At 44.6% G+C, this 12969-nt stretch overlaps 1 protein-coding gene across 1 annotated transcript; it reads left to right on the top strand.

The window, feature by feature from the left end:
• Positions 1-3439: 3439 nt before the first annotated feature.
• Positions 3440-8275, top strand: LOC121672288 (serine/threonine-protein phosphatase 4 regulatory subunit 3-like; the record flags this gene model as incomplete). The annotated part of the gene is made up of 4 exons (XM_042044889.1): positions 3440-3579; positions 4030-4214; positions 4759-4883; positions 5641-8275. Coding segments are annotated over 4 exons (546 nt in total), but the record flags the coding sequence as incomplete, so codon positions are not given.
• Positions 8276-12969: the final 4694 nt, after the last annotated feature.

The raw sequence follows: 12969 nt of genomic DNA, 5'->3' as shown, positions 1-12969 counted from the left end.
GTTTGTGTGATTGTGTTTATTAAAAAGGGACTGCTGGAGCTCAATGTTTTAATTGTCCTTCTCTCAGCTGGCCTCAGGAAGTGGCTTGTTGGAGTGCAGTGGAAAAGCAAATGTGCTGAAGGCAAAAGGAGCTGGAGGTGTCAGGGAGAGACAAAGAGGTGGCAGCGCTGTGTGAGCCCCCAACTGTCAGAGCAGATCTCAGTGACTCTCATGTTTTAGGGCTATTTTCATCTTTGTTGTTTTATTATGAAGCAGTTTAGATTTTACACTTGCAAAGCTGGGAGCAGCAAGGCAGTGGAGCTGCACCTGTGTGTCCTTAAAAGAAGCAGCACTTTCCCATGGGAATCATCACAACCTTCCCAGACTGTGACACGGCCCAGTGTAAAGCTGTGAAGTAAAGAACCAGAGAGCTCTGATTTCCAGCAGCTCCCTAGGGACAAACTGGGCAACTGAGATGTGTTGGTAATCTTTGCATGCACTAGGGTTTAACATCTGCTCAGGCAGTTCTGAAGTCCTGTTGCTGGAAGGAACCAATCCTAATAACCAGTCAGGAAGGAATAATACCGTTTTCTAGGAAGGTCCATAGGAGCCAGCACACAAACTCTGCCACAAATGTAGCTGTTTCATCCTTTCACAGAGTTTTCTGACCCAAATACACCTGTAATTACTTTTTCCTATGCAAAAGGTTTTCAAGGAATTCTGTGCCTTTTCCCTCCTGTTACCTCAGAACAGAGATGAAGTTTTCAAAACGTTGGCAAAGCTGGGAATTCTTCCAGCCCTTGAAATTGTAATGGTGAGTGAAACTTAAAGCTGATTTTAACCCAAGTAGAAGAGCCACAGCCATTGAAGCAGTTTTGGCTCTGCTGAGCCCTCTGTGTCAGTTTTGCTGTGCTGGGAGTGGGAGTTGATTGGAGCATTCCCAATGCAGAGGCTGCCCCTGGCTCTGCAGTGCTCTGGGCATTTTTACTCCCTCTGTGCGAGCCTGTGGGCAGCACAGTCCTTGGGACAAGGGGTGTAAAAACTGGCAGCTGGATTGTTGTTGTGGTTGTTGCTGGCCCAGGGCCAGAGAAGTATTTTTAGATAATCTTGAACTGTTGGCTGGTTCCTCCCAAAAGATCCTGTCATCCTGTCATTAGCAGATTAATCTGTCCTAATCAGCAGTGGGAAAATGGAATGTCTTTCACTCCTGTGGTTGAAGCAGCTGTTGCTGCCCGACCATTGCACTCCCTGTTTGAGTGCTGTTGTTCCTCAGAAACATGAAATTCCAGGGAATTTCTGTGCTGCAGTAATAACCTGTGGACTGACCAAGGGACACGGACTGCAAGGAAAACATCAAGGTCCTGTAGATGTTCAGTAATTAGATCAGCCTTAATCCTATTATTCTGTTCCAGGACTAGCCCAGTCCAAACGTGTCCTGTTGTGTTACTCTGTCAGGCTGAGAAGTTGTTCTTTTCTCAGAGAAAATCACATCCATAAGGAAGTTACTCATTCCTGTTGCATGCAAATGAGCACAGAAAGTTGTGTACAAGGTCATGTGTCCACTTGGTCGTTTGGTACAAAATGAGTAAATTGTGGATAACAGGTACAGAAGATCAGTGTCTCAGATATTCTGGCAAGTAGCACGAGGTGAATGTTTCCTGCCTGAATTAGGGCTGTTAAATCCACAGAAAGTCTTGTGTCCTTTCCAAAGGAGGGAAAGAGTGGGGAAAAGATGTTGCTGTTGTGTTGTTTTTCTGTAACCTTATTACTGTGGTTCTCATAGAAACTTTGTAATTAAATGTTCCCCAAACTTTTAACTCCGTTTCTTTGCAGCTTTACTTGATAATAAACACCAAACTTGACTTATTCTGAAAAAGGAATCTCTTATTTATTAGGGAATGGATCATCTGCAGGTTAGATCTGCTGCCAGCCACAGCTATATTGTCAAATCTAGACAACCTTTGTCCGTTCATGGTCCAAGAATTTGTGATGCAAAAGGTCCAGCAGAGTGATCATGGGAGTAAAAGTGGTTTGGAGTTTGTTGAATGTACCAGTCTTAGGGCAGCCAGGAAACAAACCAGCCAAATAAAATTTCTCTTTTCTATTTCATTTTAACGTTTGTTTTTTAAAAAATATATAAACATAGGGAATTCATACTCTTGTAGCTAATTGGTTTGTGTTTTGAGTAGTTTTGGGGTTTTTTTGCAGGATGCTTCTCATCACTGAGCTGATGCTGCTATCCTGATCCTGAATTTGGAGGACCTGATCAGTTAATGGATGTAGTGTGCTCAATCCAGGGAATCTGCTGGCCACAGCTGATGTAAGAAAATACAAAGTCTACATTCTTGGTAGGCTGTTTCTTCTGTTACTTCTCCTGTTATTTACAACATGTATGTGTGTGCCAGTGTTGAATGAAGTGATTTTTCCTCTTAGGAGTCACAAATATTTACATTCCTGGATTTCTTTTACATTTCCTGTGTTCCTGTTCTCACGGTACCACTTCTGGCCAGTGCTTCAGAAAACACATGTGAAAAAGGTAAGGATGATTTTTACTTCTTTTCCCCCTTTCAGGCCTGTGGTGTTGGGCAGTGATTTGGCAGTGCTGGTCCTGGGGATCAGCCTGTGATGCCCGCTGGGAATGTGCCTGTGGAAAAGTGCTATTGAAGAGTCCTGGGGCTGAGAAGAGGCTAAGCAGAGTACTGGTCTTGATGAATTCAAAACACACCTTTCTGGCCTTGTGTGAGTATGGAGCTGTTGTGATTTCCTTCTTCCAAGCTTGGTGTGCACTGTGTGGAAGGTGTTCCAGTGTACACTTGAACTTGGAATTTGTGTTAATGAGTGTGAATGAGATTTTAATGCTCTGGGTTTGGGGGTGCATCTTCCTCTGGGTAACAGCAGGTGTTTCAGTTCTTTCCATGAGAAGCAGATTGGAGCCCTTGCTCCAGTTCTTGAGTTTATTCTTCATACACATGGCTCTTCACTTTATGAGGATAATTGGCCTGAAAGATGAATTTTATTACCATTACACCATCCCAAAGAGGGAAACCTCTTTGAACCAGTTATCAGTGTTCTGTTGGATAACGGCACCTGGTACAACCTGCTCAACTCAGCTGTGTGAATTCATCAGTGGTGAGTTGAGCTCCAGCTCTGACACATCCGCAGCATCTCAGGTCCAAAGGCAAAATGCAGCTCTCCAAGATTGCAACATCCTGGTTAAAGAAGTCACAAACAGCACTGGGACACTGCTGAATCCATTGTCTGTTTCTGTGGGAAGCCTTATAAATATTTCTCGATCTCATCTCTTTTATTAAGGATAAATCTGATTGCTTCACATTTGTTCTTTACAACAGTGTTTTGCCTCTGAATGAGGAATCAGTTACTTTCCAAAGTGAACTCAAAAGCTTTCTGAACTTCTGCCTGTGCCCATTTGAGGCTGAAACGCTGCTTTGTTCTTCTGCAGGAAGATATTAAGTCCCTTATTGCACACATAGTTGAAAACTTCTATAATGCACTTGAATCTATTGAATATGTTCAGACGTTCAAGGGACTGAAGACAAAATATGAGCAAGAAAAGGACCGACAAAGCCAGAAGCTGAACAGGTAGGCCCCGCTTTCTGTGCTCCGAGCCTGCCAGTGGCTGCCACTCTGCAGGGCTGCTCCTTGCTTTTCTCTTTCCCAGAGGACAGCAGGAGCAGGAGGCTGGGACTGGGGTTGGGTTTCATTCTTGGTGAAAACTTCTTGGATTAGAAGAAAGCTGCATCTGCCTTTCCTTGTGGCCAAGTGTAGTAGAGCTGATGTTGGCCAGTGCACTAAATGCTATGTTCAGAAAACTCTCAGCTTAAGAGGAACAGAATGTTGCTCTGATTTGGGATTCAGTCTGGCTCATCATCATAGGGGGTGTTGGTGAGTCTTGGGGTGAGGGCAGAACCAGAGGTGGAGCTGGATTGCCTTCTCAAATACATCGAGCTCCCTCTAAAACTCTGGAAGGTGTTTCTGGTCCCGAGTCTGAAACAGCAGCCAAGCTGGAATCACTGTGTGTGTCTCTTACAGTGTCCCATCCATATTGCGTAGCAATAGATTCCGCAGGGATGCCAGAGCCTTGGAGGAGGATGAAGAAATGTGGTTCAATGAAGATGAAGAGGAAGAAGGCGAAGCTGTTGTACCTCCAGTTGAGAAGTCAAAACAGGAGGATGATTTTCCAGATAGCTATGAAAAATTTATGGAAACTAAAAAAGGTATTTACTCGGTTTGAGCTTGTTGGCACTGGAAGTGCTCCATGGCAGATTCGTGGAGTATCACCTAAACCAGCCTGTGGTTTGTGCCCTGTACCTCGAGCAGCAGTACAGGGCATTCTGTGTGATTGAGTCATGAGATCCAAACGTGTCCTTGCAAGCCAGTCTAGGATTAAAAGAACAAGTTAAACTGCTTGGAGCATGCATCTGGTTTAAATGCCATTTAAAAGCAGGACTTTGAATGTGCCTGTGTGCTCCAGGTGAGCCATGTCCCTGGTGCCCTCAGCATCCAGGCCCTGCTCAGTTTGCTGCTGGTGGGCTCAGGATGGGCTTGGTTGGGGAACTGAGAATTGCAGCAGAATTGGAACCAAAAAAACCTGCTGGCTCTTGCCCCGCGATTGCACTGTGATGTGGATTGTACTCCTTGGTGTGCAGCTGATACCTAAGTGTGGCAATGTTTGTCCCTCAGCTAAGGAGAGTGAAGACAAAGAAAATCTTCCAAAAAGGACTTCAGCTGGGGGATTCAAATTCACTTTTTCCCACTCAGCCAGCTCAGCCAACGGTGCGAACGGTGCAAACAGCAAATCTGTGGCAGCTCAGACATCACCAGCGAGCTCCAACGGCTCCTCTTCCAAGAACACGGCCCTGAGCCCGGCGGTGCCGGCCCCCAAGGTGGGAGAACTCGTGTGGGGCTGTCCTGGTGCAGGGCTGTCCCAGGGTAACAGCAGCAACAGCCTGTGGGCAGTGAGGCTGAGCTGGTGATAAATTCACCCTGAGCCCTCCAGTGAATCCCTGACTGCTCTGGGGGGGGTCTGAGCAGGGCTGGACTCTGTTGCAATCTGGTGGGCGCAGTCTCATCCCGCATCCTCTGCATCATTTCGCTGTTGCCACTTTTTTCCTTGCCCAGTTGCTGCTCTGTGTGTCTGATGTACAAAGGAAATTGGCGGTTTGGGGAACTCTGTTAGTGCCCCTCCAGATTGGGAATTGAGTGTTTTTAAGGGGACAGATGCAGGGAGTGACCCCTCTGTGGTGCCTGACTCAGCTGTGCATTACTGGAATCCTCAGCCCTCGAGCTCCTGAGCAGCTACAAAAAAGCGTGGCAGGAGTTGGTTTCCCACCCTAAGGCAGAGCAGCCAAAGGGATGTCAGCCTGCACGTTGGAGTTCATGTCTGTCCAGCTGGGCTGAAGGTGATTTTTAAACAATTTGCAGTCCAGACCCAGAGGAGCGAGGAAACTCCAGTACTTCCTGCAGCTTGAGGTTCAAACCCACTCTCCAGACAAATGGGACTTGGAATGCCAAAAGCATCACCAAGAAACCTTCAGGCTGGTGTGTCCCAGACAGGTTGGCTGGAGGTTGAGTACTAAAGTTGCAATTCCTGGGTATTTTTTCAATGTGAGAATTTCTTTTTTCCTTGTTTCTGATCGGCAGGGAAGTCTAGTTGGGCTAGTGGATTATCCTGACGATGAAGACGATGATGAAGAGGAGGAGACATCTCCAAGAAAAAGACCTCGTCTGGGTTCATAAAAGAAACCAAAACTTTGGAATAAGAACTTTTATTACGGGGTTTCAAATGCTGCAACCGTTTTAAGAGCTAAAAAGAATCTGATTCAGAAAGCTTTCTCCCATGAGTATATAAGATAATACAAGGAGTAGCAAAAGAAACTCGGTGTATCAGCTAGAAAGGGTTAGTTCTGTAAACACAAAGCTTCCAAGGAACTTAATGTCTTTCTAGAAAGTAAGGAGTCTGCCATTCAGGCTGTCAAAAAAATGAAAAATTAAAAAAAAAAAAAGGTGGGTTAGTATTCTCAGAACCTGGATGATGGCTTCTCAGCAAGGAAAGTCTCAGGTGTCGGGAGGGAAAGGGGGAGGGAAAGGTATGGTAACACTTTTTTTAAAATATTGCAGGGTTTCCCCAGTGTTTAACAGAACTAGGAAAAAAAATAAAATTCAAGCTTAAATTTTGAACCCAGTAATCTTAATTTTGTAATGGTGCTGTCAGTTGTGTTCTTTTAGCAATGCCTCTTTTAAAAAAAATTTTAAGGGAAAACTAACTCTGTTTGCATAAGAACAATCCGTATTTTGGGACCATTTATTACCAACTAAACTGCATTTCTCATGGTTGGAGGGAGGGACACTGCAGTTATAGTGCATGTTGAGTTGTTTAAAACAGTTAAAATAAGTTTTAATTTGTATTTTCCAAGAGGGGAGAGTATGGAAGCTGGATTCAAAATTGAAGGTTTTGCTTGTTTTGTCAGTGAGACGTCCAGAAATATCTATGCCAAGGAGCAGTGGCTTCCCAAGGGTCTCCCGGAGCTGCTTGTGTCACAGTGGGGCTGTACCCGGCACATCCCACAGCTGTCGGCTTCAGGTTGGGAAGAGCCCGAATTCCAGCCACGCTCGGCGGTGTTCCAAGGGCCGCCTCCTCTCGGAGCAGCCGTTTCCCTGTTTGGGAGTTGAAATCGCGTGGGTGAGGTGGGAATAAAAAACACTCACAGGTTTTTCGTAGTGATGGACTGAGCAGCATTTTAACACCAAAGTCAGTTTGGACCAAGATGGGATTATTGCCAAGAGAACACCTTGAGGGCTTGGAGGCGGAATCCACAAGCAGCACCTGAACCTGGGGGTGGTACAAAAGCTGCTTTTTTAAAACACAAAAGCACATTCCACATAGGTGAGTGAACTGTGACAGGAATAGGTGAGTTCACAGCAAGGTGACAGAGGCAAACAGTCCAGGTTTTATTTTCAAGAGCAGCACATGAACTGTAAATATTTTAATGTTAGTTTGCCCATATGTGATCTGAGATCATGACAAAGTGAGAGGAGATTCCCAGCAACTGTGTCAGAGATGTTAAAAGATGGAACCAGCTGCAATCCACCACATAGATCACTCTTGTAATATGTGTTATGGGTCCATTTCTCCTGGAATAGTTTAAACTGAAGCAGTTTCTCTGTTTTGGAGATTTTTGTAGTTAGTTTTAATTTTAGCTCTTGTTTGAAAAAAGATGGGCTGTCTGTGTAGATATGAAGTATAGTTTTTTCCATAAAACAGAAGTTTATTTTGTATTAAAGATACCACTGTACTTGTTTTACACCATTTGTATACATGTGGTGATATTAATGCTGAACTGTAAAATTCAGGAATTAAAATGTGACCCTGTAATTCCATAATTAGTGCTTTTGTTTGGTTTGTTACACATGGTAAGTGAACTCAGAATTTTCAATGTGGCTGTTGTACGATATTGTTTAAGGTTAGTTATCCATGCAGATTTCAAAGTAACTCCGTACCACTGGATGGAATCCCAGAGGGAACGGGTGAGCTCTTCCCGATGCGTAAGCGAGACACAGGCGCTCTGATGGACCTGGGGACAGTCGTGGTGTCCTTGGAGAGCTCCAGGCTGCCCGGCACAGGACTCTGATGGAACACCCTGTCAGCTCCGGAGCCAAGGAAGCCTTTGCCAGTAAAGAGGAGCTTCAGCATCATCCTCATGTGCTCACTCTTAGGCTGCTTTGCTTCCCAGTGGGTCTTTCCATCAGTAAAGATGATTCACAGGCCATGAGAGCAGCAGTTACCTGGGATGTGCCTTCACTCACCTGAGGAGGAGAAGTGGCATCACCTGGACCCGTGTTCCCAATTCTCTTCAACAGCCTCCCAAGCCAAGTTCTCCATGGGACTCCTGAGGAGCGTCAGTCCTTGCTCTGCTCCTCACCACCCCAATCAATGGCTGCTGCAGTATGGCAGGAGCTTTAAAAACATACTCAGACAAACAGGAGATTGTTTCACAGCAAAACCAAGAATGTCATGAATTTTTATAGTTCTAGGAAAGGACTGGCTGAAGTGGCATTAGATGTCCCGTTAAACACAAACCTGCAGTCCCAGGAGAAGGTGACACCCAGCACTGTCTGGCTGTCACCCCTTGGTGCTGGTTCCCAGTCTGCCCTCGTGAGCAGCCGTGTTCTCCTGCCTGGGCTCCTTCCACTGCCACTCTTTGGGGAAAGAACAGAACATCTACCAACGTGTACCAGTTACAAATGCTATTTTAATAAAAATTCCATGAAACTCGAATGGGTAGGTTTGTCTGTTTTCCTGGGAGTTGTTGTGGCAGTCAGGGAGGTGATGCCATGGGCAAAGGGCAGCCTCTTTCCTCAATTTTTCACAGCCAAACGAGTAAAGGACTTTAAAAGATTTCTGCTACTCTGGCAGTGAATTGCTGGCAACAGCCTCAGCTTTCAAACTCAAGCAACTCCTTTTACTTAAAAGTTGCATTTATTGCAAACTGGGACCTGGGACCTGGGAAACTGCCCCAAAAGCCTGTAAAATGCTGTAACCTGGAGTTAATTTGTGGATGTCTTGGCTCCCGAGGTCCATTGGCTTTCTCAAAAAATGAGGTGGTCAAGGGTGCACTTCCTTGTGAAGTCAGACTTTATTACACTGCACTGCTGGAAAAGCCATTTGTTTATAAGGGGCTAAGGAAAGGAACCAAGTTCTGCACTGTTAAAATGAGGAAGTTAAAACGTTGAGCCCAGAGCTGTTGCCACAGGAATTCCTTTCCCAGCTCTCCATCTCTGCCTCTGCTCTGCGGGCTCAGGGCTGGAGCAGGGCTGTGCTCTGCAGGGATGGCACGGCCTCGCTGCGGGACAAAGTCGGGGAGTTTCCAGCACTCTGGAAAAGGAGTGTTCATGGTGTGTTTCAGTGTCATTTGAATAGGGAGTGACCAGGTACTGAGCTGCTTGTCTGAAAGTTCTATAAATCCCACTGTAAGCTTGGAAATCCCTTCACTTACTGATGATTTATTCTAAAGCATCTTTCTGTTCTTGCCTGTGTAAGTGGTTCAGGTATGGGGAAAAAGAAGTATATTTAAATATATGCTGTGTAAGGCAGTGCTCATAAAATAGTTCCAAAGAAAGGTGATGTCCCTTACGACAGAACAAGTGATTTAATATATGTCTTCTACAGGCATATATGGTAAGGGAATAGAGATTAATATGCAGTGCAGACCTGTTTCAGAAGCAATTCTTTTCTTGGTTTTATCTCAAACAGGACACCCTGATTGTTTGGTCAGAAGCAGAGAACTATGATTTAGCACTGAGCTTTTAAGAAAAAGCTGGCTGTGATGAAACTGGGGAAAAAATCTGCCAGGTACAGGTAACATGAAACATCCCATTTTTATTCCAGGTATTTTAATGTCTTCTGTGACTTGATATATTTGTGCATCCTTTTTAAGCCTGTTTGTAAAGTAAGCGAGTATTTGTTGTTTTCTGTGGCTTTTCTATGCAAGATCTTAAACTGCCCCTGCTTAGAGCACCAGTTGTTGTTTTCATGATTAAATGTCAGGCTTTTGAAAAATCACTTTAATGGTGGGACTCAGGTGGTTGGTGTTCTGGGGCAGTTTGTGTGATTGTGTTTATTAAAAAGGGACTGCTGGAGCTCAATGTTTTAATTGTCCTTCTCTCAGCTGGCCTCAGGAAGTGGCTTGTTGGAGTGCAGTGGAAAAGCAAATGTGCTGAAGGCAAAAGGAGCTGGAGGTGTCAGGGAGAGACAAAGAGGTGGCAGCGCTGTGTGAGCCCCCAACTGTCAGAGCAGATCTCAGTGACTCTCATGTTTTAGGGCTATTTTCATCTTTGTTGTTTTATTATGAAGCAGTTTAGATTTTACACTTGCAAAGCTGGGAGCAGCAAGGCAGTGGAGCTGCACCTGTGTGTCCTTAAAAGAAGCAGCACTTTCCCATGGGAATCATCACAACCTTCCCAGACTGTGACACGGCCCAGTGTAAAGCTGTGAAGTAAAGAACCAGAGAGCTCTGATTTCCAGCAGCTCCCTAGGGACAAACTGGGCAACTGAGATGTGTTGGTAATCTTTGCATGCACTAGGGTTTAACATCTGCTCAGGCAGTTCTGAAGTCCTGTTGCTGGAAGGAACCAATCCTAATAACCAGTCAGGAAGGAATAATACCGTTTTCTAGGAAGGTCCATAGGAGCCAGCACACAAACTCTGCCACAAATGTAGCTGTTTCATCCTTTCACAGAGTTTTCTGACCCAAATACACCTGTAATTACTTTTTCCTATGCAAAAGGTTTTCAAGGAATTCTGTGCCTTTTCCCTCCTGTTACCTCAGAACAGAGATGAAGTTTTCAAAACGTTGGCAAAGCTGGGAATTCTTCCAGCCCTTGAAATTGTAATGGTGAGTGAAACTTAAAGCTGATTTTAACCCAAGTAGAAGAGCCACAGCCATTGAAGCAGTTTTGGCTCTGCTGAGCCCTCTGTGTCAGTTTTGCTGTGCTGGGAGTGGGAGTTGATTGGAGCATTCCCAATGCAGAGGCTGCCCCTGGCTCTGCAGTGCTCTGGGCATTTTTACTCCCTCTGTGCGAGCCTGTGGGCAGCACAGTCCTTGGGACAAGGGGTGTAAAAACTGGCAGCTGGATTGTTGTTGTGGTTGTTGCTGGCCCAGGGCCAGAGAAGTATTTTTAGATAATCTTGAACTGTTGGCTGGTTCCTCCCAAAAGATCCTGTCATCCTGTCATTAGCAGATTAATCTGTCCTAATCAGCAGTGGGAAAATGGAATGTCTTTCACTCCTGTGGTTGAAGCAGCTGTTGCTGCCCGACCATTGCACTCCCTGTTTGAGTGCTGTTGTTCCTCAGAAACATGAAATTCCAGGGAATTTCTGTGCTGCAGTAATAACCTGTGGACTGACCAAGGGACACGGACTGCAAGGAAAACATCAAGGTCCTGTAGATGTTCAGTAATTAGATCAGCCTTAATCCTATTATTCTGTTCCAGGACTAGCCCAGTCCAAACGTGTCCTGTTGTGTTACTCTGTCAGGCTGAGAAGTTGTTCTTTTCTCAGAGAAAATCACATCCATAAGGAAGTTACTCATTCCTGTTGCATGCAAATGAGCACAGAAAGTTGTGTACAAGGTCATGTGTCCACTTGGTCGTTTGGTACAAAATGAGTAAATTGTGGATAACAGGTACAGAAGATCAGTGTCTCAGATATTCTGGCAAGTAGCACGAGGTGAATGTTTCCTGCCTGAATTAGGGCTGTTAAATCCACAGAAAGTCTTGTGTCCTTTCCAAAGGAGGGAAAGAGTGGGGAAAAGATGTTGCTGTTGTGTTGTTTTTCTGTAACCTTATTACTGTGGTTCTCATAGAAACTTTGTAATTAAATGTTCCCCAAACTTTTAACTCCGTTTCTTTGCAGCTTTACTTGATAATAAACACCAAACTTGACTTATTCTGAAAAAGGAATCTCTTATTTATTAGGGAATGGATCATCTGCAGGTTAGATCTGCTGCCAGCCACAGCTATATTGTCAAATCTAGACAACCTTTGTCCGTTCATGGTCCAAGAATTTGTGATGCAAAAGGTCCAGCAGAGTGATCATGGGAGTAAAAGTGGTTTGGAGTTTGTTGAATGTACCAGTCTTAGGGCAGCCAGGAAACAAACCAGCCAAATAAAATTTCTCTTTTCTATTTCATTTTAACGTTTGTTTTTTAAAAAATATATAAACATAGGGAATTCATACTCTTGTAGCTAATTGGTTTGTGTTTTGAGTAGTTTTGGGGTTTTTTTGCAGGATGCTTCTCATCACTGAGCTGATGCTGCTATCCTGATCCTGAATTTGGAGGACCTGATCAGTTAATGGATGTAGTGTGCTCAATCCAGGGAATCTGCTGGCCACAGCTGATGTAAGAAAATACAAAGTCTACATTCTTGGTAGGCTGTTTCTTCTGTTACTTCTCCTGTTATTTACAACATGTATGTGTGTGCCAGTGTTGAATGAAGTGATTTTTCCTCTTAGGAGTCACAAATATTTACATTCCTGGATTTCTTTTACATTTCCTGTGTTCCTGTTCTCACGGTACCACTTCTGGCCAGTGCTTCAGAAAACACATGTGAAAAAGGTAAGGATGATTTTTACTTCTTTTCCCCCTTTCAGGCCTGTGGTGTTGGGCAGTGATTTGGCAGTGCTGGTCCTGGGGATCAGCCTGTGATGCCCGCTGGGAATGTGCCTGTGGAAAAGTGCTATTGAAGAGTCCTGGGGCTGAGAAGAGGCTAAGCAGAGTACTGGTCTTGATGAATTCAAAACACACCTTTCTGGCCTTGTGTGAGTATGGAGCTGTTGTGATTTCCTTCTTCCAAGCTTGGTGTGCACTGTGTGGAAGGTGTTCCAGTGTACACTTGAACTTGGAATTTGTGTTAATGAGTGTGAATGAGATTTTAATGCTCTGGGTTTGGGGGTGCATCTTCCTCTGGGTAACAGCAGGTGTTTCAGTTCTTTCCATGAGAAGCAGATTGGAGCCCTTGCTCCAGTTCTTGAGTTTATTCTTCATACACATGGCTCTTCACTTTATGAGGATAATTGGCCTGAAAGATGAATTTTATTACCATTACACCATCCCAAAGAGGGAAACCTCTTTGAACCAGTTATCAGTGTTCTGTTGGATAACGGCACCTGGTACAACCTGCTCAACTCAGCTGTGTGAATTCATCAGTGGTGAGTTGAGCTCCAGCTCTGACACATCCGCAGCATCTCAGGTCCAAAGGCAAAATGCAGCTCTCCAAGATTGCAACATCCTGGTTAAAGAAGTCACAAACAGCACTGGGACACTGCTGAATCCATTGTCTGTTTCTGTGGGAAGCCTTATAAATATTTCTCGATCTCATCTCTTTTATTAAGGATAAATCTGATTGCTTCACATTTGTTCTTTACAACAGTGTTTTGCCTCTGAATGAGGAATCAGTTACTTTCCAAAGTGA

This window comes from Corvus kubaryi, unplaced genomic scaffold (genome assembly GCF_017639235.1).
Source record: "Corvus kubaryi isolate FWS band 111438036 unplaced genomic scaffold, C.kubaryi_AGA036_p1.0 47043, whole genome shotgun sequence".
NCBI lineage: Eukaryota > Metazoa > Chordata > Aves > Passeriformes > Corvidae > Corvus > Corvus kubaryi.
This window is presented reverse-complemented; position numbering and strand designations above follow the sequence as displayed.